Raw genomic sequence first — 27792 nt, 5'->3', positions numbered from 1 at the left:
GTACATAAAAATATTGTATTTTATTCTTGAGTAATTTGATGACCAAAATGCCCCTAGTTAGGTGTTTTGATTAAATTATCGAGCCTCATTGTCAAATTTTAAGTTCTTATACCTTTTTAGTTCTTTAATTAGTTTCATATACATGAAGGTGTGGGCGAAGACGAAATTGAATTCGAAGTTACGAGAGTTGAGTTTTAATTCGCATTTTAAAAGGGCAAAATGTAAAAAAAAAATATAACCAGGAAACGAACACTGCATTGTAGTGTCTGAATAAAAAAGTTAAAAAGATAAAATTAAAATAAAAATAATAATAAAAAAAAACAGAACCAATAAATGGACACTACATTACAGTGTATGAATCCAAATGCAAAAATAACGTAAAAACAAAACCAGAAAACAGACATTGCAGTGTCTGATGACATACCCCCGACCTAGAATGTCCACTAGAACTCCGAATCGAGCTTTGCTGGCCAACACCTGGAAGGTGACGAAGCCATAGAATGTGATAATGTGTAAAATGTGAATAAATTTAAACCTAAAAGTGCCTATATACCCAAGTGCGCAGTGAGCGGGTATGAACCCATTTCACACGTGATACAGAGCATAAAAAAAGTACAATGAGGTAAGATAATAATTATACCCTCATAAGGGGTCACCTGAACTGGGAGTGTCACAAGTCCTCGTCGATACGGAACTTTGCTACTAGAACCTGGAGGGGTGCAAAATAGAAAGTGTGAGTAAGCAAAACAAAGATTTTTAAAATTATTTCAATTATCAAAGGTAGTAACCCCTCGCCGTAAAACATGTATAGTTTCCAAAAAATCATACCACGTAAAAGTATGAAATCAAATGTATACTAAGAGTAAATCCAGAAGTATACCATTACTCAGCATCTCATTAGCAATATAAATAATCATGTGCTTAATAACCCATACTAGCACGCAAGTCGAAATCATCTATGGTGGCCTGTACGACTGCACCTATATCTCATCAACCAATGCTAGCACATAAGTCGGAGTGACCTATAGTGACCTGTACGACTTATCCATATCTCATTAATCAATGCTAGCACACAAGTCAGAGTCACCTATAGTGACTTGTACGACTTATCCATATATCATCACATATCCCTGTAATATGTCAGTCGGATCCACCTCTTGTGGCCTGTACGACTGAACTCATAGCTCATCACATATCCTTGCACACGAGTCGGAACCACTTATAGTGATCTGTACGACAGGACTGTGTGTAAATAAGTACGCTCAAGTGCTACGATCACGTGAAGACTGTGCGAATAAACACGGGTCACCTATGAGTCGGAACCACATATAGTGGTTTGTACGACAGGACTGTGCACCTACCTTAGATCCAAGGTGAGCGTAAGGTGCGGGAGGTGAACATCACGTGAATGATTGTGCCCTGGCCACAGGCGGGAGCACTAACACCGGGGTGCAGGTTTATGAGCTCTAACTACATCTATTGTAACATATACGACTCGTGGGCAACCTATATGACAGTGTCGAAGTTGCCTATCATTGCAACCTGTACGACAAGGTCGGAGTTGCCTAAAACATACATGTAGTCATGACATAACTCCATCATTTCAACTAACACCATAAACTCACCTGAACTTACCTAGATGTCCTACGTTCACCTTTGCACTTCAAAGCGTTCACAATAATTATGTGCAGGTAATATACATATAGATAAACCATGATGCAATCTAATACTCAACCATGTTATAGCATTTTCAATTATATACATACATATATTATGGCATAAAAATGCATAAGATGTAACGCCCTACTCCATAACTATTTATTTTCGAGAACAATTATCGATGATAAGCCCAACTAGACACTAGTTTAATTAACTATCATTACTTACGTTTCCTTACTTCAAATTCTTGATTCTTCACACATTGATTTATGACCAACATTTAACCACCAAATCATAAGGTTAAATCTCACATTTTCCACCAATGTCCCTCACATTATTCAATTCCCTAAACTAGGTTATTGTCTCAATTATTTAATCTCACTTCTTGTATGGTTGCATCTAACATCTCGTTAGACTGCCTACATATCCTAAACAAGGATCAAGCCATTTGTAGTTCACAATAGTACTTCAAAGCATTCACAGTAATTATACGCAATAATCAATTTATAACTGTTAGTGGAAATGTTAATCATATATATATATATATATATACACGATAGAAAGAAAAAGACCCACTTACCTGAGGTCCGCGCTATGACTCCTCAGCACGAATATCGATACAACACGAACCATCGTCGCCTAGAACAATTATCAAATCATGTCTCAAAGTTCTTACCGATAGAATACGTAATTTATATAAAACACATCCCTACGTAATTCAATCCGGAAGATCTTCATCACGGATTTTCGATCCGTTACCTCCAAAGATTCACATTATGTTCTTAGAACCACGTCCTAATGTTTCATTATGATCCAACGGTCGGATCTCCACCAATTGCCAAAACCAAGTGGCGGTCAACATTTACTTTATGAACTTATAAATCCAATTCGGGAAGATCCATACGTCGGATTCCCAATCCATAAGTTTTTATGGTTCTCAAATATTACGTACTAATATGTATCAAAATTTGGTGACGATCGAACGGACGAATCATCGATTCATATAAAAGTCAAGTGATGTATCGTAATGAAACTAAGTTCAAACAATTAAACCACATCATATGGATATCAATTATGACATCAGAACATCTAATTGAACTTAAAAGGACATCGTCAACCCACTGGCCAGGCCACCGCTGCACGTGTGTCCGCGGGTGGTGGCTAGCCGTCACAGTTCGCTGAAAAATTCAACTATTTCTAAAAATTCTCAAAAATTACAGAAATGAAGATCTCAATGAGTATGGCAACTTTCATACCTGTGACCAAGGCCAATTTGGCCGGGAAAAGCCCTAATTTAGCTAAAATCTGTCAGAACCCTAAGTGTAGATGTGCTTCGATTCTTCCTCTTTGATGATCCGCCGCCCCTACAGCTGATTGGGCTTTGTTCCATACCTCAAGGGAAGTCAAATGGTGGTAGAGATGGGTGTGATTAGTTTCAGATTTAGGTAAATTGAACCTAAATCCACCGCACCCCACCATGCGGTTTCTCCCAATTTTAAAGTCAAAACCCTTGATTTTTTAGGTGTAATAGGAAGAGGGAAGGTCATGGAGGGTATTACAAGGGTTGGTTTGATGCGATTCGCCGGAAAAATGGGCTAAAACCCGTCAGAAATGGCAAGAACACCGACCGGGTCGAGTTACCCGTTCGCGGGTTACAATTCCCCGTTTCTCCCTTCTCTCCTTTCTCCTTCTTTCTTCTCTTCTTGATTGGGCCATTCAATCCTCTCTCCCTTCCCTATTCGCTGCACCTTCTCCCTTTCTCTTCGGTTTTTCCTTCCTCTTCCTCCCCGTAAACCCCCTTTCCTTTTCTTTTTCTCTTTCTTTTCCAACCACCCTTAATAATAAATATAATAATACTAATAATATGAAATGAATGAAATAATAATTAACAATCCTTACCAACATACTTTTAGAATACAATAAGGTAATAGTTCATACACGTCATGAACTAGCGATCAACGAAAATCAATACCCTCGCCATTAGGGTATTCTTGTAAATTCACATTTAAAATTAATAAAAACGTACAATTAGGGATGGGTTGTCACATCTGAATCAAAATGTAAAGAGAAAAAAAAAACCAAGAAATGGACACTACATTGCAGTGTTTGAATCCAAATGTAAAAATAGAACCAAGAAACGGACACTACATCGCAGTGTCTGAATCCAAATGTAAAAATCAAGAGTCGCACGATGAGTGATGAAAAAAAGGGAATTAGGAAACGAACACTGCAACGCAACGTCTGAATCAAAATGTAAAAATAGAATCAGGAAACAGACACAGTAACGCAGTGTCGAAATTCATATTGACTTATTCCAAAATATGAAAATATGAGAAAGAGTATGTCAAACTTGTCAATTGAAGCGGGTGACAGCTAAGAGTGTGTCAAACTTGTCAGTTGAAATAAGTGACAGCTGTAATAGGATATTTTGTAATTTTTGTTTTATTTTAAATGCATTTAAATATCATAATGTATGATTGACCTATTTATAATTAACATAAATATTATTGATATATTGTAACATTTTATTGATTTTATACAAAAACACCCTTATTTTAATATAGAATATCGCTTGTATTAAAAAAATGAAAAAAAAACAAATCTCTGTCATTTTACTTAGGTTTTTTTAGAGTGAACTACCAATTTAGTTCCTGAATTATCGTCTAAGTGAATTTAAGTCCCTAACTATTTTTTCGGAAATATCATTCATTGAATTATAAAAATCTGTCAATTGCATCCCTAATATTAAATTAAAAACTATTATATTCAAATTTTTGTCAATTTAAATCACGTTACTTGCATGTAATACACATTGGAGAGTAGACTAGTAATTTTCATAAAGAAATAGTATATGTAGTTAACTTTGGAGGGTAAATTAGACATTAGATTCTCAATCTATATGAAATGTTAAGAGCTTATATGCAAGAAAATGATGGTATTACACTTTAAAGTGTGTCAAGTAACTTAAGTCGACGAAAATTTGGATAAAATAACTTTGAATACGATAATACGGATGAAATTAGCAATTTTTAATGAATTTAGAGACTTATTTTGCTGAAAAATAAATTTAGGGACCCAATTTCCCCATGTGTTAATTCATGGAATAAATCGGCACTTCACCTTTTGTTTTATATAATTATTTTACAATTTCTTAATAGAGGTGTGCTATTCATACACCCTTTATTACTTCTCACACACCTTAAGTTTACGACCGTTGAATTGAATGAATTGAAGAATATTAAATGACATAAATTAATAAGAGGTGTGTAAGAAGTAAAACAAAAAAAGTGTAGATATCACAACCCCCTTCTTTTTTTTCTTTTTTTTTAGTACGTCAATATTTTTACCTATGGGAAGGAGAGTTAGGCTAAACCACACAATGGACAACCTAATTTGATATCGAATTCATCATCCACAAGATTCAAACCTAAAACCTCACTTTTAAGCAAAAATGAATACCACCAGACCGTAGTATGAAGTGACATCACACCCCTTCTTAATAAACACACAGTAACCCATAAACTTTTCAACCTAATATCATTTGACTTCGTTCTCCTTCCCGGATTAGGATTCTCTCCCCTCCTCTTTCCATCCCCTTCCATCATCTCCTCTCACATTCCCTTATTTTGTCTTTCACTTGTTATAAAAAATTAATATAAGATGTTGACATAACTTAACCGTGACCATTCAAATAGGAGGGAAAAAAAGATGGGAGAGAATCCTACTCCCTCCTTTCCACCCCTCTCCCACCAACGGCCGGATTTTTCATCCGCCTATGAGAAAGGTCGCATGCGTTAAGAACGGTGATCACAAATGAACTCATTTTCCACGAGTGCAAACATAGAAGGTCACATGAAAGTTCCAATTTTACCAAACTACAAATAAAAACCAATAGCTACCATCATCATGAACAAAACGCAGCAATCGCTGCCAACTGGAAATGGAGGAAATCTTTGAAGATCAAGGATGCTTCGCGATGAGAAAATTATATACAACAGGAATCATGCTGTTCAGACTCCAGCGTTTTTCGTAAACATCAAACATACATCATTGATACAAATGCACCTCCAAATGTGAGTATAACTATAGAACTGGCAAGAGCATAATATTTCTTCATAAGGCCTGCCTCTATGAACAACCTAATCTCAAACATTCCTGCAAACAGAGAAGACTAAGACATAATAGAAGTCGTACAATTACCAGGAACGCCTTTGTTTGATGCAATCACTTTATTCTGTGCAAAGGGATCTTCTCGTTCTGCTGGGCAATCCTTTGTTGAGGAGAAATGATTTGGGGCATTGTCATACCCCCAGACACAATGATCTCTGGATGATTGGCAGAAGGAAAAATGTAAGAGCAATCTAATGATGGTTCAAAACTTAAATGTTCGGTACCAAAAGTTTTGGCATTGATGCATTCCGTTAATCCACTACACATTAGGAAGGCAAATTTTAAGTCAAAAGCGAACATGCAACTGCACACTTACATCTGTTATTTATAGGTTGACTACCTACTTAAGTACTACTGCAACAACAATCTGATGAGGATCCAAAAGTTCAGTGTTTGGTAGTTTTAACGCTGATCCATTCAGTTACACCAGTACACACTACTGACACTAGGAAGGGAAACTTTCAGTCAACGGCAGACATACAACTTCCCACATGCATCTGTTAATTATAGGCCGACTACCTACTTAAGTACTGCTGAACACAAACTACTTATGAATTGGTAGACGGTCTATCCAAAAATTAAAATGGGGATAATGCATGTTTGATATCCATTGGCATGTAGATTAGATTTTCTATAAGGGGATAAATTGGGAACGTAATGCAACTTTTTTTGAACATCATCAAAATTTCCAATAAATTATAATGAAACACGATTAAAGTTTCATTTTCTAGAGGGTGTGTTAGAAGATCTTGGACCTCTCCACCCACCGCCAATTGGTTTTGGGTTAGACGCTCGCATTCTAACTAACATGATTAATCAAATAGGTCAGGCTAGGGGTAACTAATGTATGGTGTGAGCACTAAATGACATGACAAGGGACCCAAGAACAAGAATTGCCATCCTGCCTCTATGTAAGGCCCTTCTTTGGCCTGACGTAGGGAACAAAAGAAAAAAACATACCTATGCCTTCTCGGATAGACAAATTCGGTCTTATGATCTCTGTGGAGTTAACAAGAAATATATCGCCTATGTATAGATGATTTGTTGGGACAAACACACTACACAACTCTTCATCTTCATTATCTTGCTGCAGTAAAAACCAACAGGTGAACAAAAGATTAGTGTTAGTTTGACGAATCAAACTCAAAGATACTGCACTAAGTGGCTGGTGTCAGAAAGGCCACCTAAAGCTGACTTTTTATGTTGGGAACAAGGCAAGAGGATTCTTCTAGGATGATGTTGGGCACCATTTTCTTTGATGTCAATTTGATATAAAAATAAGGAGAAGAGTAAATTTGAGCAATGGTCCCTGAACTGTGACTGAATTGTAGCTTTTGTCCCTGAATTAATAATCCATTACAATTGGCATCGAGGCTTAGTGCTCCACAATATTTCAAATTCAGATGCCAATTGTAATTCAAGGATCAAAACTACAATTCGGTCATAATTCATGGACTACTGCTCCAATTTTCTCTGAGAAAGAAAACAGAAGAGATGTGAAAAAGAAAAACTAGATCCATATATCATTATCGTCAATCTGTATGTAAATTGTCTGAAATTCTATAACTATAGACTATAGAGGCAATCCCATAATAATTAAATAATCAAATAATAATAGTCATTAGTACTGAACTAAAAGAGTCAAACCCTAAGAATTAAAACCCCATGTTCATATAAATAAAACAAACAAATGATCCGCAATTTACAATCACAAATTCCTAATATCTGAAAACTAAATCAAACAAATCGAACTTCTATGCATGTGTCTACACAAAATATGAGTTTTCTTTCTGCATCACCATTATCTAGGGACGAAATCCAGCAATCTTTCAAGGATCCAAGGAAAATCAAAGAAACAGGAACCAAGGCATACAGGACAATGGATACTAAAGGTTGTAAACAATGAATTTCAATTGCCGCTGAATCACAAATGCCATGTCCAACCCATGCTCTCTCACTGATCAATTAATTGGTTGGTATCAAAGAGAGATACAATTTATTCTGGTCTTCGTCACAATTGAATTAAACAATTATAAATGTTCAAGCTTTGTGTCTTATTCTTATATGCCAAAAACCTAATCCAACAACACACTTAAGTAATGGATGTGGCCTTTTCTACCAAAGTTCATGGGGGAAAGGGAAAACACAACACTTCGCTTAGATGGACTCAAGAATGAGTAATAAAGAAATCTGCAAGAAAATTATTTTCCTGGAATAAGCTATGCATACACAATATCAACTACACGGGCATCAAGCATCACAACTAACGTAAAATAAATACATAAAAGCATAAGAAAGAGAACCTGAAGGGTGACTGTTGATGTAATAAATCCAAAAGCATATTCACCAACACGTGGGTGACGGATAATTGCCACCTCTTTAAAAGCTGTAGTATTTTGGTCTGCAAGAAAAATGGAGCTCTAAGCCTGAAATACCAATTTGAAGTATAATTACACAATTACATTGTTTGAATAGTATAAATTTTTTTCATCCCTCGACAGCCGTCAAGAGCTAGCACTGATTTTAAAGAAATTTACAATGTATTTAAACGAATACATGTGTATTTTACTTTATTTTATCTTTTAAGGACGACTAAAAGAGTATCTAATATCCATAAGATGGCAAAAAAAAAAATTGGCAAAATATGGACAATCCGAAAATGTTAGTTTACAATGATATTTAATATATCCTTTTGTTTTCTTTTTTGCTTAAACTTTTCTGCTAGTTCTTTCCGTAGCTAAGTTGAATATGTTAACATATAAGAGAACAAGAGATCAACCTAGCATAACCCCCAATCGCCAAGCTCAGTTCATATGAATACCAAATAAATGCTACCAAAGTAGATGCTCATCGGTGAGAGAATTACCAGAATTTGGCAGACCAAAAATCATTCAAAGGAAGACAATGTCATTGATATAGTCAGGAAATTTCATACTTAATATGAAAGAAAAATCAGAAAACCCAGACAGTTAAGAGTCCTTGAAGCCTTGGAGAAGAAATAAGTAATAATATGTAACCCAAATTTTTGTGTGTTTGATTAATGGAAGTCAATAACAGCTTGTTACAAATCTAAATAAAGGAAAACATTTCAGCGGAGGATGCAAATATTCCGGATTTCCAATATCTCGTAAACACTGGTACATGATTTCTAAGGCCTTGCTTTATATAGTTTAGACACTCCTCAATTCACTTCAGAATCTTCTGCAGGAATACGTTATCACCACCTAACATATGGCAAGGAGACATTGCATTTTCTATTGAAGTTGAAGGGTGCAATAAAACCGGTCTATTTCTGGATTCATATTAATAGTTAGAACATGAAAATTTTGTATTCGTTCGTCTCCTTCGTGAAAGATGGAAAAATTCCCATATTACGACAAGCTGGGATTGATTCTTTTTAAATTTTAATATATAATCCTCTTTTCAATTGGTAAGCTGGTACTGGGATTTCAGTGTAATTACAGCCCTGCTAAATAGAACTTCATACAACAATATATAAGCTAGGATGTTGTTTGTACAAGTTCTTGTTCATATATCCCTTCACACAACAGTATATAATATATGCAGTCCCCCAGCTTTTACAGATAATAACTGTTACCTGGAGAAACTGCAGCACTAATTTGTTTGGAGGCGGAGTAAATATGCTTAACAAAAGGCATTCTCTTTATGATCCATTCTCCGACTGAGAAAACAGTGGCACCCATCCATGATGAAACAAAGACGCCAACAAAGAATACAAACAATAAGGATGTGACAAATCCAAGTCCTGCAAAAAAAACAAGCGCTTTGAGAGACGCATTAAAGCCGAATATGAACTGAAGTCAAAATATAGAGACTACACATTTAGTGAATATATATAATAAAAAAATTAAAAAAACTTTGAGATTCAAGCATATTTCAATAAAAGATGCAGCAGACTTCTGCATTGAAAAAACCAACCGTTTTCAAAAGTTCAGTTGTAAGATTATAATGTGACACATAAAAAGAACCCCCATAACAAGTCATATATCCCAGTCAATGTCAAGTGACAAGCCCAAGAAACCCCTATCCTTCCCCGCTAGATGAAAAGTCAGTGCGAACTACCAAGGTGAGTTAGAACAAGTAATCCGAATTTAGAAATCAGAAAGAGATCTTAGAAAACAAGAGGTACCAGGTCCGATTATCAGAAAATATAGGAATTCAGAACAAGAAGTCAGAGAACAAATAGATAGACCGAAGAAAAATCTAGTACAGAAGGGGAGATCAGGGTTTAGAATATAGAGATAATTTCATTCATGAATCAAGTGTGGCTATATTAAATTACAAAGAACATGTTCTTATTTTTAATACCTAATCTTTCAAAGAACAGGAAAGTAATCCTTACTAGAAACAGGGAAAAATAATAAAAGGAAACGAATAAACTATGAAATCTGTATTAAAACTAATTTGGCTTTACAAATTAAAACCTTCAGTTTTATACAACCGCAATTGTTCCTACAACACTGAAGCTCCACAATTAACTGAATGCTGTTTGCCATGCATGAGATTTGAACAATGGGCTTGATCAAATATTAAAAGTTCCTATGGCAATAGACAAGCAAATATTGAGTCTAAGTAATCACCTTTACACTTTCTAAAACCTGCTGTATTATCTTCTGCCAACTTTGCCACCTTAAAAAGGAACATCCAAGTTCTCAGTTAAAGCAAATGCACCAATTCTGCATTGCTTTCAGAGTTTTTTATTTTATTTTATTTTTTTCTTATGGAGGAGTCAAGTTAAAATTCAATAAATTAGTATTTCTACCTTTTTATGTCGTGAATGCAATTTAGCCTGCAAATCATTGTGTTTGAGTCTCTCTATGTTACAATATTAATTAAGGTGATGCTAGGGAGACCACATTTCGTAAACCACATTTAAACCGCATCTCCCTAATAGAGGCAGGGTCCACAATACACATAGGTCCCAACCATAATCCTCACGTTTTCCTCATTTTATAAAAGGAGGCTTTCAACAAAGGAAACTAGTAATTCATTAAGAACATACCGAAGATGTTGATGCCAAGCTGAGCATAGAGTGGACTAAAGAAACCATCAACAAACTGAATAAACCACCATGTAACAAAGAATGTAACAGCAACAGGAAAAAGCACCACACTGCAAGCAATTCAAGACACCGCTAGGCTTAAGAAATCATGAGAAAATGATTGAGAATTGCACCTAAGAGCAAGTAAAATTCTTACCATCCAGTCATAAACTTCTTTGAGACCCAACTTTGGAGAACAAAGCAGCAAGCCTGAAAATCATTGGACACAAACATTACATGTTGAACAAGATATCACTTTGATTCTTACATTTAAATTACAAAAATCGCAAATTGCGAAAACTATTGTCTAGGTGGACAATGGACGGGACGAAGCTGCGGCCGGCTGTTGAAAATCCCAAATTGCAACTAGAATAGGTTCCTTAAGCCGGGAGCATTTGGTTTGTTTATGAACTAAACATCCTAATTATAACAACATTAACGGTCCAAATGGAGGGAAGGATTTGAAATGAGGGAATTAAATTTGAACCTTGGTGTGTACAGCTTAATTGGACTTTAAGCAGGCATTTGATTCTGGACAGGGACTGGATTGGGCTATTTAACACCCATTTCAGCCTACCAACATGGGAACATGGGGTTAATTAACAACCAGATAAGCCGGGATTACAATGAGGGGCCTAAACAGAAGCAACCTAACCCAAGCCAAGCCAATCCTATGTATCAAACATGCCCTAAAAGTAGTATTTCAACTAGTTTCTTATACTTGTAAGAAAATAAGAGGTTTCAGTGTAAATTGGTTAATTGTACTATTGAAATTGATATTTTTTTGTAGACAAGGAATGCTCATGTGAAGATATCACCCTTCACTTAAATAATCAAATCTATATTAAAACTATCCAAAAATCCACGGCTGCCATCCCATTTCAGTTCGACTATTTTCGCCATATTTCGATACATGGAATGCTTATTGCTTAATTAATTTAACTACAAATCGAACATGGTAAAACAATCTGGAAATTAGAGTAACTTGGAATACAATGTCAAGCATTAGATCCGTAGATTTGGAAGAGAAAAGAATGGAGGGCGGAGATTGAATCAGACCTTACGAGTAGAGGAATTGGGGGAGGGAGGGGGAGACTTGGCTGGATCTTCGGGATCCGGACCACCATTCTCCGCTTGACTCAGAGGAATCGACGTCGATTCTTGATCTTCGGCCATTTTGCCGCTGAGAATTCGGGAGAGAGGGAAGTGAAAGTGAGCGGGTGTGGGAGGCGCAGGAGGTGAAGGGCGACGATGATTCCGAGGGAGATGATGATGTGTAGCGTCGGTTGGAAGGTGTAATCGTGCAGACTTGGATGTTAAGCATAATTTACAATCGCAAATGAAAGCACTGCCATCTGCGCTATGTGACGTGTGGCATTTGACCCGTTTTCTTCTTTTTCATTTCTATTAATTTTTGGCCCAAATTTTACAAGTGCTAAGGGTCGAGTTCTTGTGCAAGCAACATGTATGTAGGCCAAAGGCAAGCTAATTTTTGTCACAAAAAGCAATAAAATATGAAAATGAATCAAATATAAACCTGCATGGTTGGAGATGAAAAAATTCATCCCTAAATCACCTTTAAAATATTAATTTTTACAAGGCTAATTCCATGACTGAAGACTACGTAACTAAGAGTATCTTCAATTCTAACTTCAAACTCTAAGATGTGATTTTAAAATGATATAACTTCATACCATTCAAACTCTAAAAGTTTCACAGTCCAATCTTACTCTATAATTGAAACTCCAAAACAGATTATTCTGTTAATATTTTATACTTTTCCAAAACAAAAATTATATACTTGTTATGATATACATTCTAATACATGTGTAATTGTGTAAATCATAAGTAGAGACAAATTAGGAACCTAGGGGATCTAGAAGAGCTTTTCTATTAAACTTTGTATTACTTGCAAAGCAAGTTTCTCTCCTCCTTATAACTATAAAGAAAGGCATAAGGCCTAGGGAATAATACACAAAATTCCTCAAGCCCTTTTCTCCATCCTCTTCTCTATGTCGTGCACCCCTCCCTTTCCCTCAATTAAATATAGGCTACAACGCGTTATCAGCATGCTCTTGATGCTGCTAAAGAGAATTCATCAATCTTCAATCAGTAGAGTATTACGTTTCAATTCTTCTTAGTTGATTAAATTTTGATTTTATTGAATTCATATACTATTATTGATTCAATTTACTTTTCCTGTGTTGAACGTGATACAAGCCTTGAAGATGAAAAGCCGAAATCCTGAGGAGGAACCCTTACAAACCAGTTCATAAATATCATCCCGCAATCCAGGTTCTTCCAAAACAACAGTGTTTATCTTGATTTTTTTTTCAGCCTTGTTTGCACGAACTTTCACCATAATGCATAACCCAACTTTACGTTTCATGAATTTTAGATTTTACATAAATTGTTTATGTATTATTCATAATTTTGCAATTATGTGAATTGAATTGAAAAAAAAAAAAGGTTCTAAACCTAGGCAAGCTGTGGCTTTAAGCTGCCAGCCACTAACAACTTGAGCCACTAGAGCTGCGAGCTGCGAATCAAGCCGGAGCACAGTAGCTCCCTTGGAACCCAGAAACCCACAACGCCGTTTTGGCGTTGTCACCCCCAACCCTCGCATGCAGCGAGGACCACCACCATAACCGTCATCCCCGATGACCTGAAGTCATCCCTAACGAACCCTTGGCTGAGATTCCTTCGAACATCACCAGATTTAGAAATCCTGATTTCAAATCCATGGGTTTTTGGATCGTGGACGTCAAGATACCCCTCTCGGCCACACAAATGAGGTTCTCCGTTGAATCGAGGTCCATGACTTGGAACACAGTCACCTACAACGACGACACCAGTCTTCTTCTCTAGTGAACTCAACCAACACTAGGGATGAGCAACGGTTATGGAGGGCGGGTAACCGCGGTTATTTACCCATAACCATTTATGTCCATACCAGCATAACCGTTTACCCGTTGAGTAATTGTATAAACAGTTATACCCATACTCATACCTGTATATAAATGGTGAACCATACCCATAACCGTGTACCCATTTAACCATAATCGTTTACCCATTTAACCATAACCATTTACCCATTTTTGAACTCGTTTATCCTTTATTTACTCATTAACCCATTTTCACCTGTCTACTTGTTTTTTTAACAACTTGAAAATTACAAAAGAAATATTTGTCATAATTTTCGTTTTCTGACAATTAAACACCGTTATAGGTACATTTTAGCATACATTTCCCTATTTTAATCATTTAAGTCCTCATACAATTCTAATAATTGAAATAATAGTTTACGAGCGATATTTTTTTGCTACATCCTTGCAAGTCTTTAATTATAATCCATATGACTACAAAGTAAAGCTTCTAAAAACAAAAAGTAGTCATTACCTTGAATACTAGATGATTCAAAGCTCCAAAATATTCCAAAACTAAACACTTTTGAACACTAATGCTTTAGCACGTTCAATCACAAAGTCTAATCGACTCATTGTCACCAAAAGAGGCCTACAAAAGAAATTTATAAATTGAATTAGTATCCCATTTAGGAACACCGACACCAATTAGCATGAATCCAACAGAGCTAAGTGATCACAAAAGGTTTACATTGTACACTCAGTTATCAGGAAAAGAAAAAAAAAAGGCAAACAAAAGCAATCCTTAGTCCTTCTCCTCTCTAACGTCGCATCGCAGTGGTACACAATATCTTCTATTTTCTTTCTAAGTGTACAATATATATATATATATATATATAAATTAAATGGGTAAATAGATACCAGTTATAACTGCGGGTAATACCCATAACCGCCCATTTAAATTTCATGGATAAACGGTTATACCCATAACCGTTTGTTCATCTAAACAGTTACCCATAACTGTAACCGTGAACTTTAAATGGACGGGTAACCGCGGTTACCCAAACCCATGGGTATTTTTTCCATCCCTACCCAGCACGCGCTTGGGTGTTATGGTCAAACCCGACACCCTATTGGGCATGGCTTCACCTCGGGCCTCAGCAAATTGAAAGAAAGAAAAAATTCTCTTTGGACTCAGTTGCAATTGCTTTTGTTGTCTTTCATTTCGCCCTGTGATACCAACCTGCAAAGGCTTTGGGTCTATGCACCGCAAAGCATATGATCGCCCTCCACGTGGGTTTCAGTATCCTGGCCACTTCGTTGGGCCTGCCTCCTGCAGCCCAGCTTGACCTGTACCTAATCCCAGCCTAATCTTTAGGCCTCAGCTTCACAGTTTTTTGTTTTTCCAGCCCACATGGGCTTTTGGTTCAATTTTTGGGACAACTAAACTTCCAAGGCCTAATTTTTAAGCACAAGTATATGTTATTACTTTAACCCATCATTTCTTATTGGTCCGAAGCTTAATAACAAAATATTATGAATTCATGGAATTATTGTTGTAGGCCTTGAATACCTACATGCATTTATTTGTTGCATATTTTTCAATATATATTGCGTTTGTTTGCAGGTATGATGAACCTACAGTTCATAATTCCGAATTCGAAGTTTTCGGAAAAGTGCCATAGAACCTAAAGTTTCTTAACACGCACTACTCATGTAGAGAAATTAAGTTATCCATGATTAATTCGTTTAAACCAAACCATGTCTTAAGAACTCGAATGTTCTAGCTTGGATGCTTATGGAGATACCAAAGCACCAATCACAATCTTGTCCCCTCCATTCAGCAAAATGTTGAATCGTAATAAGTTTGATTTCCCTGGTTTGGACGTTTCGAACAGAAACTACTTTATGTGAATACAAAATGTGACACTTCGCTTGACTAGAAGAGCTGTGAAATCATTGTAGCCAACTCTGGTGTAGAAGAGTTGAATAAGCATCCGTCATTATCTTCATTTGAAGACTTATGCCTGAAGTATTACAAATAGAAGTACCTTACTGACGAGGATTCCATGGCTCTTTGACTCACTTATACGGACCATTCCAATCATAAAAGATGATCTCATGCCCGAAGCAATACATGATTGAAACCTTTATCTCTATGAATAGGTACAATCATGAAGTTTATGGAATCTGATTGAACTTCAACTAGAGAAATTTTTTTTTCTTGTCCGTACATGTCTCTAAATTGCTCATAAAGTAGTAGTGTAGAGAGGGAAAGTTTCCAAATTCTCGGTTCTGATTGCTTCCATAACTGTGAGAGAAAAGTATCCCAGTGATTCGACTGGGAGGTAATAAACAATGAAAACCCAGTTTTGGCTGGAATCTACCAAATGACGGTACCTTGTTTCGGCAAGGGATGTTCCTGACATTAATGCTTTGCCTCCGCAGAGGTGCACTGAAAGGTATGCTTTGCTTCGGCAAAAGTGTACCCAACAAACCCTCCCCACCTTCAGCTGAAACCTCCCAAAACCAAGTCTAAGTCCAGTCTGACTGAGAAGCCTGATTAGTCTGATAGTCTGAAAGTCATGAGCTATTGGTATTCTGGTTTTTTTTTGCCACCCTTAGTGCCACGTGTCATAGGCCTAGAAAGTTATGGTCCAACATCTACTATCCAATGTGATTCTCATGTTTATATGTTACCTTGAATGTGATTTTGAGCATACTTTCATAATTATGTCTTCTAGCCAAATATTCTTTATCAATATCATAGAGTATTCTCTCTCATTGTTTTGAAGGTTAAAGATCCCTAGTTGTACATTCAAATGCATCCATGACTAGGTAGCTTAACCCCAAAGATGTCGTTGACACACTCACACATTGGAGTGCCTTTAACACAATCAAAGATTAAGAACCTAACCTCAAGTCAACTATGATATTTCAGGTCAAATGACTACTTTGTATTATCTTAACTAGTGAGTTCTCATATGACATGAGTATGAGAAGTCCTAGTTGATCGCGTTCAGTATACCCATTCTCTATTAGGCTTCTATATACTTGTCTTATTGTCATGCACACCAATGACTCAAGATCAGTCATTCACGGGAGAGAAGATATAGACCTAGTTTGGGAGTGAGGTGCTTAAAAAAAAAGCACCCATGAAAAAAAACTGTGAGGGTTTTAGGTGTTTGGTAAACTGAAAAAAAATGGCTTATTTTGGAAGCTGCTGTGAGAATAAGCTGAAATCAAAGGAAAAAGCTGAAGCTGCTATTTGCAGCTTTGGAAAACTGGCTTTTTTTCAAAGCACACGGAGCTACAGTGCTTCTTTAATGAAAAGACCCACTATTAGACTGTTTTTTTTTTCCAAAAGCACTTTTACAAAAAAGTTTACCAAACACTCTGCTGATTTATTTCACAGCCGCTTATTCTCACAGCACATTCGCTTATTCTCACAGCAGCTTTTTTTCAAAGCACAGCAATACCAAACCAGCCCTAGTATGTACTCATAATCCAGATTGTCAATGCCTAATTAGCAATCCGATATCAGGAGCATTTAGGATATGTGCATGAAAGAGAAAGGTACCGCGAATCTAACTTATTTAGTTACATTTTCTTAATAACATATATTCATTAGACTTATTGTTTAGGTGTATAAGATTTAACGAGACAACTTTAAACAACAATATTTGCCCTTAGATTAAACTGAAATAGTTAATATGTGAAATGTTTGTAAAGTATTATTTCATGATTAGCTTTAAAGCATATTTCCAACATTATTCTCACTAAGGACATGTATCCCAAGACACCAACTGAGAAAGATGAGATGGCGCACATTATGTACATGTCAGCCATAAAAAGTCTCATGTATGTTATGCTATGTACAAGGTCGAACATATGCTTTGTCATTGGAATTGTAAGCAGGTTCCAATCGAACCCAGGGTGTTAGCATAGGAAAGCCGTAAAGGCAATCCTTAAGTACTTGAGAAAAACTAAGTATATGATGCCAATGTATGGAGGAAATGTTGAAGGAAATTGCTAGACAAATGTTACATTGATTTAGACCACTTAGGATCTTCAAGGTGTAAGTCCACATCGGGATGTGTCTTCACTTTGAATGGAGGAGTTGTCAAGCTGAAGGAGTCATAAGCAGAAATGCATCGTACTTTCGACCATAAAAGCAAAATACTATGATGCTATAGATGCTAGTAGTGGGGCTATTTGGATCAAGAAGTTTGCCACCGAACTTGGAGTAGTTCCCACCATTGAGTCACCAATACCTTTATATTTAGACAACATGGGTCGATAGCTCAACCCAAGGAACCAAGGTTTCATATATCATCCATACACATCAAAAGCTTTATCACAAGATTAGAGAATTTGTGAAAAAGAAGAAGATTTGAGTCCAAATAGTAGACACTGTAGAATATGTAGGGGACCCATTTACTAAGAAGATGACACAAAAGTAGCTTGGTTGCCACCTAGAGAGTATGAGTGTGTGTAGTTGTGATCATTGGCTATAGTGCAAGTGGGAATTGTTGGAGTGATGCCCTAAAAGCCAATTTTGTAATATTCGATATTATGTAACAACTCCATATTAATTCATTAATAAAAAGAGCAATTTTTATGCATTTATGAGTTTTGCCTTATATTATATAGATAATATACTATGCACTTAGTAGTACAGTCTAGTGGTATTCTTCTTCACTTGTAAATGAGAGGTCTTATGTTCAATTTTCGTCAAAGACAAATTTGGACGACATTATTTTTAGCCCATTGTGAGGCCCACCCTTTCTTTGTAGTATATAATATCGTTTGTTAAAAAAAAATTATATATATATATATATACACACACACACTATGAATGAGTCCACAAGACTAAATGTATGGAAACAATGTCTTAAATGAGGTTAGAGCAATGATACATGTATTCTTTAAGGCCATCTCCACCTGATCCGCCCATAAGGCCTAAAATTGCCCGAAATGACACGAAAACCGTATCCAACCGAGAGTTAGGCCAAATGGCTCGTGGGCCTTACCGGGCCAAAAAAGAGGAATTAGGCCAGCCAACTAGCCTTGGGTCGGCCCAAATATTTGAAACCAACGATTAGCTGATGTCAGTTACCGTTGGATTTGATTTTTATTTTTTCAGCCAAAATTTTAAAAAAATTCTCATTTTTTCCTATAAATACCTAAGCCATTCCTACACCATTTCTCACATAATTTTCACCATTCCATACTATCTTACTTCGTTCTATTTCAATTTTCACATTCTATTTTCTTACCTCTTCCAATAATCTTTCCTTCAATTTTTTTTAATAATTTTCAAATGGCCACATTTACAATGAAAGGTAGGGCTTGGACCGGAAAAGAAGATAAAACTCTTTGCAGGGTTATAGATGGGTCTCAGAAGATAGTGTGAGGGGGAGTTCTCAAACAAGTGAAGGTGTTTGGACTCGTAAGTCCAAAATATACAATGAGTTATACGAAGGCACCACTCCATCGAATACCTGAAACCACGAGAGTTGTTATTCAAGATGGAAGAAACATCTTCATCCAAGTTTAAATAAATGGGATCAAGCACTGTTAACAGCCACAAGTAGACATGAAAGCAGCGCCAATTACTACGACGAAGTAAGTGTTTTCACAATTTATTTTAAATATTTAATTATATTACATTTAATTTCATAAATTAATTTCGTTTAATTTTTGTAATTATATTTTCTAGGTATGCCAAGCTAAGGAATTGTATATGGAGGACAACTCGAAACCCTTTCAGCATCACAGTTGTTGGGAAATTTGTAAAGGGTGGGTGTTATTTGAAGATCTACCTCAATATAGATCAGGTCCTACGTTGGTGTTCGAAACTGCATCCTTAGTTGTAGATGGGGATGAAGATGGATCTCTTACCATTCAAGAAACAAGGGTAGAAAATCCATCTCCGGGTGAAAGTTCCATATCTAGGGCTATGAGACGAAATAAGGCCCGAAAATTGAAGGAAAAAAGGCAAGGCAAAGGATGATATCGCCTTTCAACAGGAAATGGCGGCCTCTTTGTGATTAAAGGAGGAGCAAAATGCCATTGCTGCGGAAGAAAAGAATCGTAGGCATGAAGAATGGGCCAAACAAATACAAGAAGAGATAGATGATAGGAATATGCAAATGAACACTTCGGATTACACTCTAATGAGTAAGGCCGATTTTGATAGGAAGAACAGGGAAATTATGGCCCGACGACAATTGTTTACCTCCAACTATCATCCTACAATGGTGGATGATGATGATGATGATGATCATAGCCTTTAAATTTAAGTTGTTGTAGTTTTTAAATTTAATTTGTAGTTTTTAAATTTAAGTTGTTTTAGTTTTTAAATTTAAATAATAAATTATGTTTGGCCCTCTCGGTTGGAGATGATTTTTTGTCAAGGGCTATGTTTGGCCTATGACCCTTTGACCCCTTGGTTGGAGATGGTAAAAAATATGACCCTGCACTGTTCATTAAAATATTAATTTCTTAAAGGGCTATAGGACTAAAATAAGCCCTCTGACCCTCATTCAGTTGAAGATGGCCTAAACTAAATGAAGGTATGCTATACAAATTAAATATTTAATTACATAAACGATTTTCATTTTGATATAATTAACAAAACTTAAAAAAAAAGGAAAGTCTCATGTGAGTGAATTAAATGCTAAATATCCTACCTCTCTTCAAGGAATAACTAAGTTCAATTTCAAAATGTGATCCAACGGTTCAACTGATCCCAAAGCAGGCTACACAAACCGCGTCAAATCCCAATGGCGCCAAACAGATGGCACTCTCAATCACACCCAATAAGTAAATTGCAAAAGTATCCAATCACATTTCCGATTTATCTTTTAGGTTGACGGTGTCTACACATTTATTTTTACCTTTTATGTACTTATTTCAATTTTTAACCGTTGGATTGAATAAATGAAAGAAGATTAACAAACAAAAATTAACAAGAGTGTGTTAGAAGTAAAATGAATGCGTGAATAACATTACTTTATCCTTAATTTTCTTTTATGCAATGTGGTTCTGTTAGATATTTTTATGAGTCCAAAACATGTGTTGATATACTACATATTATCCATAAGTGAAATATTATTTTAAATTTTTTTCTCTAATTGTATTATTAGATGTAGTGTACTAATTCATGTTTCGGGTACCTCAAAATATACGACGAGAATCTTTGGATGGACTTTTATGGAAGTTAATTCACAGGTCTTAGGTTTGATTCTTGTCAAACACAAATTTGAACCATATTGTTGCTAATTCATTGTGAGGCTAAACCCACCCCCTCCCATAGTGTAAATAATATCATTTGTTAAAAAAAATCACATTACAAGTCGCCACTCAGTACTACAGTATGATGGTTGTAAGTGAAATGTTCTTAGATTTGAATCTTGTAGATGAAAAATTTAATACTAAATTAGATTGCTCATTATGTGGCTTAACCGAAGTCTCTTCATTTTCTTTTCTTAGTAGAAAAATATAAGGAAAATTAATGAAAATGACTTCAAAACTTTGAATTTTAACATAAGAACAAAATAAAAGATAAAATGAATAGTACCAAAATTAATTTTTTAATGTAAAAATATAATTTTTCGTTAAAATAAACGGTACCAAGAGTTTTCGTTAAATTTCATAATATATGGTTCTACCAGCGTCGGGCACTCACTAAGCAGTCAAAAACCCAAAAGCAGGAACCAACCTTTATTTGGGCGGGAATTTTGAACAAAAATTTTACATGGAGGGAAAATTAAAGTAAAAAAATCAAAAGAAACCCTAATTCCCAGACGCACCCGCTCCAAATATTTTGTACTATATATAGATAACCCTCTCATTTCATCGTCTCCGTCCTGCTCCTTCTCTCTTGCACGAGACCTGCTCTACGAAATTCCCCAGAGGCAAAAAGCAAATTCAAGCACAGAAGAAGAAGATGTACGTGGTTAAGAGAGATGGGCGGCAGGAGACCGTGCATTTCGACAAGATTACGGCACGCTTGAAGAAGCTCAGCTATGGCCTTAGCACCGACCACTGCGACCCCGTGCTAGTGGCCCAGAAGGTCTGCGCTGGGGTCTACAAGGGCGTCACCACCAGCCAGCTTGATGAATTGGCCGCCGAGACTGCCGCTGCTATGACCGCCAACCACCCTGACTACGCCTGCGTCAGTCTCCTACTTTCCCCTTTCATCTTTCACATCTGTGTTTGTTTTTTTTCTCCTGTGTTGCGTTTTTTAAATTTTAATATTTTAATATCGGTTTTAATTAAGTATTTTATGTTTATGTCAATTTTGTCTAATAATTTAGGGATTATGAATATAATTGCTATGTTGTTAATTTTTCTGGCATTTATAGTTTTTGCAGTTTAAATTTTTGTGTAAACATGTTTTGTTTTGTGTTGTTCACTTCTCTGAGTATACCTATGGAATTTTATGACTTTTGATTGCTGATCGTTGTTTGATAGTCAACCTTGTGTGTTTTGTTCATAGTTGACATAATGAATTGGTAGATTTCTTGAATTAATGTAAATTTGTTTGAAATTCGATGCAGTTGGCCGCCAGAATTGTAGTCTCAAATCTACACAAGAACACTATGAAATCGTTTTCAGAGACGTGAGTTTAATCCAGATTCATTACTATCTTTTATCTCTTTTGATTTTCATGTTGATTGAAGTGGATGATCGGTTGCAGGATCAAAATGATGCACAACCATGTGAGTGAGAGATCTGGGCTGAAAGCCCCTCTGATAGCTGACGATGTTTATGAAATCATCATGAAGGTAAACCACATTGCAAAATTATGTTTATTAGTCTGAGTTTAGCTACGCGTGCATATTGTTTAAAATTATGAAGTGGCTTATGTTCCTTACATTGGTTTTATCAAATTTTGTTTCAGAATGCGGCTTGTCTGGATAGTGAGATCATTTATGATCGGGACTTTGACTATGATTACTTTGGCTTCAAGACTCTTGAGAGGTCTTACCTCTTAAAGGTTCAAGGCAAAGTTGTGGAAAGACCTCAACACATGCTAATGAGGGTTTCTGTTGGGATTCACAAGGATGATATCGATTCTGTTATCAAGACATATCACCTGATGTCTCAGCGGTGGTTCACTCATGCTTCTCCCACCCTCTTCAATTCTGGAACTCCAAGGCCTCAGGTATGTTTAGTGTTGTGCATTCTTTTGAGAATGATTCAAAGTTATTATTTTGTTGTTAAATTTAGTTACATGATTCTTCCTGATTTGATTTTGCAGTTGAGCAGCTGCTTCCTTGTTTGCATGAAAGATGATAGCATTGAAGGCATTTATGATACCTTGAAAGAATGTGCTGTTATCAGCAAGTCAGCTGGAGGAATTGGTGTCTCAGTTCATAACATCCGTGCCACAGGCAGTTATATTCGTGGAACAAATGGAACCTCCAATGGCATTGTTCCAATGTTGAGAGTTTTTAATGATACGGCCCGTTATGTTGATCAAGGAGGAGGCAAGAGGAAAGGTAATGTAATCATTATATGGGGTTTAATGAAGTATCTTTGAAATGAGCCTTAAAGTAGAACACTTTGTTTAATGCTTCTAGGTGCCTTTGCTGTGTACTTGGAACCCTGGCATGCTGATGTATTTGAATTTCTTGATTTAAGAAAAAATCATGGAAAGGTGTGTATGTCCACAACTCTTCTTTGAATGTATATGCTAGTTTTGCTTTATACTACTTTATTTTCTATATTTAAAATGGTAGTAGAAATACTACTGTCAATAGATTCATGTTAGCTAGTAAAATAATGGGTAATTTATTGTTTTGCAGGAAGAACATCGAGCCCGTGATCTTTTTTATGCACTTTGGGTGCCTGATCTCTTCATGGAAAGAGTTCAAAAAGATGGCAGTTGGTCATTGTTTTGTCCTAATGAGTCTCCAGGTTTGTCAGATTGCTGGGGTGAAAAATTTGAACAGCTGTACACCCGATATGAAAGAGAGGTACACACAAATTTTCCTTTGGCTGTATTTATAAACTTTAGATATCTTCTTTTCATTCTAGCCATTGGGAATTATTAACCAATGATACGCCTGTGCAGGGGAAAGCCAAAAAGGTTGTACAGGCACAGCAACTTTGGTTTGAAATTCTTAAATCACAGATAGAAACTGGAACACCCTATATGCTTTTTAAGGTGATTTATTTACTTTGTAAAATCTGGGTTAAGCTTTGAATTCATCTGCTTTTTATTTATTTATTTAATGTTTTAATCCTCTTTTGTCCTCTTTTTTGTGTAATTGTTTTCATTTTAGGATACTTGCAATAGTAAGAGTAATCAGCAAAATCTGGGAACCATAAAATCCTCAAACTTGTGTACCGAGATAATTGAGTATACAAGTCCAACAGAAACTGCTGTATGCAATCTGGCATCAATTGCACTACCGCGATATGTGAGGGAGAAGGTGGGACTTTTTGGTGTGCACTAACTTTAACTTGTTCATTGTTAGTTTTAGCCATTTGAGCTCATGGTCTCATATTTTGATATTTCAGGGACTCCCTGTGGAGTCGCATCCATCTAAGCTTGTTGGCAGCAGAGGTTCCAAAAATAGATATTTTGACTTTGACAAACTAGCAGAGGTCTGAATTCTTGTTGAAAATGCCAGTCAGTGTTCTTTTCTTCCTATTCTTTTTGATATTCTTGTTTTATGTATTCTTGCTGTGTTTATTAGGTAACTGCAATTGTCGCTGCAAACCTCAACAAGATAATTGATGTCAATTACTATCCTGTTGATAGTGCAAAGACATCAAATTTGCGACATAGACCAATTGGAATTGGGGTTCAAGGTCTTGCTGATACCTTCATTTTGCTTGGCATGGCCTTTGATTCACCTGAGGTATTTCCTCCCGTTATCTGTTTTGTTGATTTCTTCAAAATAGTGTATAAGTTGGATTTTATAATTGGTTTTTCTTTGAACTGTAGGCTCAACAACTGAACAAGGACATATTTGAGACCATATATTACCATGCTCTCAAGGAGTCTTCCAAGTTAGCAGCAAAAGAAGGCCCTTATGAAACATATAGTGGCAGTCCTGTGAGCAAGGTACTAAATCTGAAAGGAGCTTGTCTTTGTAGTACGCTTCCTATACATAGTCCTATTTTCCTAATCTTGTTATGCATGCTAAAAAATTCTCAGGTTGACTGTAGATGGTTAAGGTTTAAGGTTGTTTGTGCAGAATTTTCCTTTCCATCCATGTCATGGGATTAAATAGCTAACCTTTTCGTTCATGCATATCTGCTTGATATCAGGCAGTAATGCTTTTATAGGCTAGAAAGTTGACATCTCAGTTATCTCACACCAAACACAGTACTAGATATCAGATTCTAAGGTAGCTTATTGTTCAGGGAATTGTTCAGCCAGACATGTGGGGTGTGACACCTTCAGATCGGTGGGATTGGGGTGCTCTTCGGCAGATGATATCAATGAATGGAGTCAGAAATTCTCTTCTTGTAGCCCCAATGCCTACTGCTTCAACTAGCCAAATTTTGGGGAACAATGAGTGTTTTGAGCCTTATACTTCAAATATCTACAGTCGCAGGGTTTTGAGGTTTGCTTTAATTCTCATTCTGTTCATTTTTTTTTTAACATTTTTGCCCAGCTTTTTCTTTTTCGTTTTGGCTGAATATGGATTCTGTTTGAACTGTCTTCCCCTTTCTCAGCGGCGAGTTTGTTGTGGTGAATAAACATCTTCTTCATGACTTAACTGAGATGGGTCTTTGGTCTCCTGCAATTAAGAATAATATCATCTATGAGGATGGCTCGGTTCAGAAAATTCCCGAAATCCCTGATGATCTGAAAGTCATTTACAGGTATGAACTTGTCATGTCCCTAATTTAGTTGTCAGTTAAATTGTTTGTCTAAATTTTCAAAGAATGATATGCTAATACGATTTTGCTTGTGTCAGAACTGTTTGGGAGATCAAGCAAAGGACTTTGGTTGACATGGCTGTCGATAGGGGATGTTACATAGACCAGAGTCAAAGTCTTAATATACATATGGACCAACCCAATTTTGGGAAGCTTACTTCATTGCACTTCTATGCTTGGACAAAGGTACACAAGCGCAAGAGAACACACATGCACTGTTTTTCGTTGTTACGATATCTACTATCTTGTAATCACATACTAATATATTTTCTATCAAATACATTAGGGTCTGAAAACAGGGATGTATTATCTGCGGTCTCGTGCAGCAGCTGACGCCATCAAGTTTACTGTTGATACTACAATTCTCAAAGTAATCATGATTCATTATCTTTTATTTTACCGTCGATTCCTAGAATTGAATATGGGCGTATTACTAACAACACTTGCTGGGGTGCGGGAATGAAATACAGGAAAAGCCAGAGGTAGCAGAAGATGATGTTGGTACACAAAAGGCACAGATGGTATGCTCTCTGACAAACCGGGAAGACTGCATGTCCTGCGGAAGTTAGTTAAATGGAGTTTTTGAATTTAACTTGGAAGTCTGATATTTATGGAGTTTGAAGAGATGACGGATTATCTTAGTTTTGAGTATCAAGTCTAAATGAAGTGAAGATGCGTGTGTATAGTTGTAATACTGCTCCGCAACTTGTTAAAATGTCTCATGTATCCTGTAAAATTGGACCTTTGATTCGCATTAATGATTATTAGCCATTTTCGTTTTTACTTTCCGAGTTTGCGGGACTATTGCTGTAGAATTTAGTATTATTTTGTACGCAACTGCAAAAATAGTACTCCAACCATAATGCAACAGGAGACACCAAGCTGTACCGTCTCCTGCACACCCTTGTCCGAAGAGATTGAGCCTCTGTCTTTTGCTTGTTCGTTGATTTTGTTGCGCACTTTCTGTTTATGGTGTTGAAAGTTTTGGTGGAGATCCAGGAACGAGTCTCTTGCCACAAAGGCGTGTGAGAACATGGCTACAGAAATTCAAACATGGCTATGGTAGTATTTATGACCACAGTTTTCTTCGATCCACAGATGGTGAATTTGTGAAGTTACAGATTGAGATTTGTAAAGATTACTTTTTGAGAAGAATGCATAGATTTTACGGTGAACTTTGAGAAAACCGGACAATTGTTGAGTGACTGCATGATCTATGTTGAACCTTTGCAAATTTGGATAATTTGGGTTTGTTGAGTTCGACTGATGAGCTATGTTATGCCTTTGGAAATTTGAATGATATGAGTTTGTTAAGTCGTTCTATTGGCGTTTTTTAGTTTAATTGGGCAGGTGCAATTCAGCCCAATCGGTGATGTCAGCCCAATGACTTCTTTTCCTAATCTATTTGGTGGATTAGGGTTTCTATAAGGATTTGGTTTTAACTTTTTTTGGCATGTGGAATGAAAAAATGAAGGCATATTTAAGAGAGAACGGCAAAATAAGACGGGAGGATATATAGACCGCACACACCTACACACAAAACAGATCGTCGCACGCACATATAGAGAGAGAAGCCGAGAGCCTGAGGAGGAGAAATTGGAGGGATTCAAACTTTATCCTGGAGTCGAGATTGAAATTTGGTTGATTCTTTCAAATTTAATCATGGTGGCATTTAAATTTTTTTTTTAGCTAAGACTACGATGTAACTTAACTATTTTATTTTTATTTTTATAACATCTCGACGGTATAAGGGGAATTTCATTGAATTGAAAAAAGGGTACACCTGACCCCTCATAATACAAGAAAAAATGATAAAAAATACATGAAAAGAAAGGGGGACATAAACTTTACCATTCTAGAAACAAAAACAATAAAGATATGAGGAAAAGAGGGGGGACATGAAACCTAACTCCTCTGAAGCCGAACCTAAAGGTCTAGACCTGCAAAACAGAACAAGCAACATCACAATGTTAAGAAAAAAAAAGATAAGAAAGTGAGACAAACCTGTATGATAAGATGCACATTAATTTGACAAGCAGAAGCCAGGCAAGCCAGCATAGTCTGAAAACAAAGCAGCACCAATCACCATTGGAAGGGAATCATGCCATACCAAAGTTAGAGAAGACA

At 36.3% G+C, this 27792-nt stretch overlaps 2 protein-coding genes across 2 annotated transcripts; one reads left to right on the top strand and one right to left on the bottom strand.

Moving 5' to 3' along the window:
* Positions 1-5611: 5611 nt before the first annotated feature.
* On the bottom strand, positions 5612-12318 carry LOC103401828 (protein LIKE COV 2-like). Its single transcript, XM_008340542.4, has 7 exons — positions 11951-12318; positions 11049-11101; positions 10853-10962; positions 9428-9595; positions 8133-8230; positions 6790-6916; positions 5612-5984 (listed from the first exon to the last, which is right to left on the bottom strand). The coding sequence occupies exons 1-7, from the start codon at positions 12065-12067 to the stop codon at positions 5884-5886; spliced, it is 774 nt and encodes a 257-aa protein (XP_008338764.3). The 5' UTR covers positions 12068-12318; the 3' UTR covers positions 5612-5883.
* Positions 12319-21414: 9096 nt separating this feature from the next.
* On the top strand, positions 21415-26448 carry LOC103401829 (ribonucleoside-diphosphate reductase large subunit). The gene is made up of 17 exons (XM_008340543.4): positions 21415-21937; positions 22323-22384; positions 22463-22550; positions 22667-22930; positions 23027-23267; positions 23349-23425; positions 23574-23744; positions 23843-23935; positions 24054-24203; positions 24292-24378; positions 24471-24635; positions 24722-24841; positions 25144-25346; positions 25459-25608; positions 25704-25851; positions 25952-26035; positions 26136-26448. Exons 1-17 carry the CDS (start codon positions 21710-21712, stop codon positions 26232-26234), a joined length of 2430 nt encoding a protein of 809 aa, XP_008338765.2. The 5' UTR covers positions 21415-21709; the 3' UTR covers positions 26235-26448.
* Positions 26449-27792: the final 1344 nt, after the last annotated feature.

Source organism: Malus domestica, chromosome 15, assembly GCF_042453785.1.
Source record: "Malus domestica chromosome 15, GDT2T_hap1".
In the NCBI taxonomy this organism is placed as follows: Eukaryota; Viridiplantae; Streptophyta; class Magnoliopsida; order Rosales; family Rosaceae; genus Malus; species Malus domestica.
The sequence above is the reverse complement of the archived record's forward strand: the minus strand, read 5'-3'. Positions and strand labels throughout refer to the sequence as shown.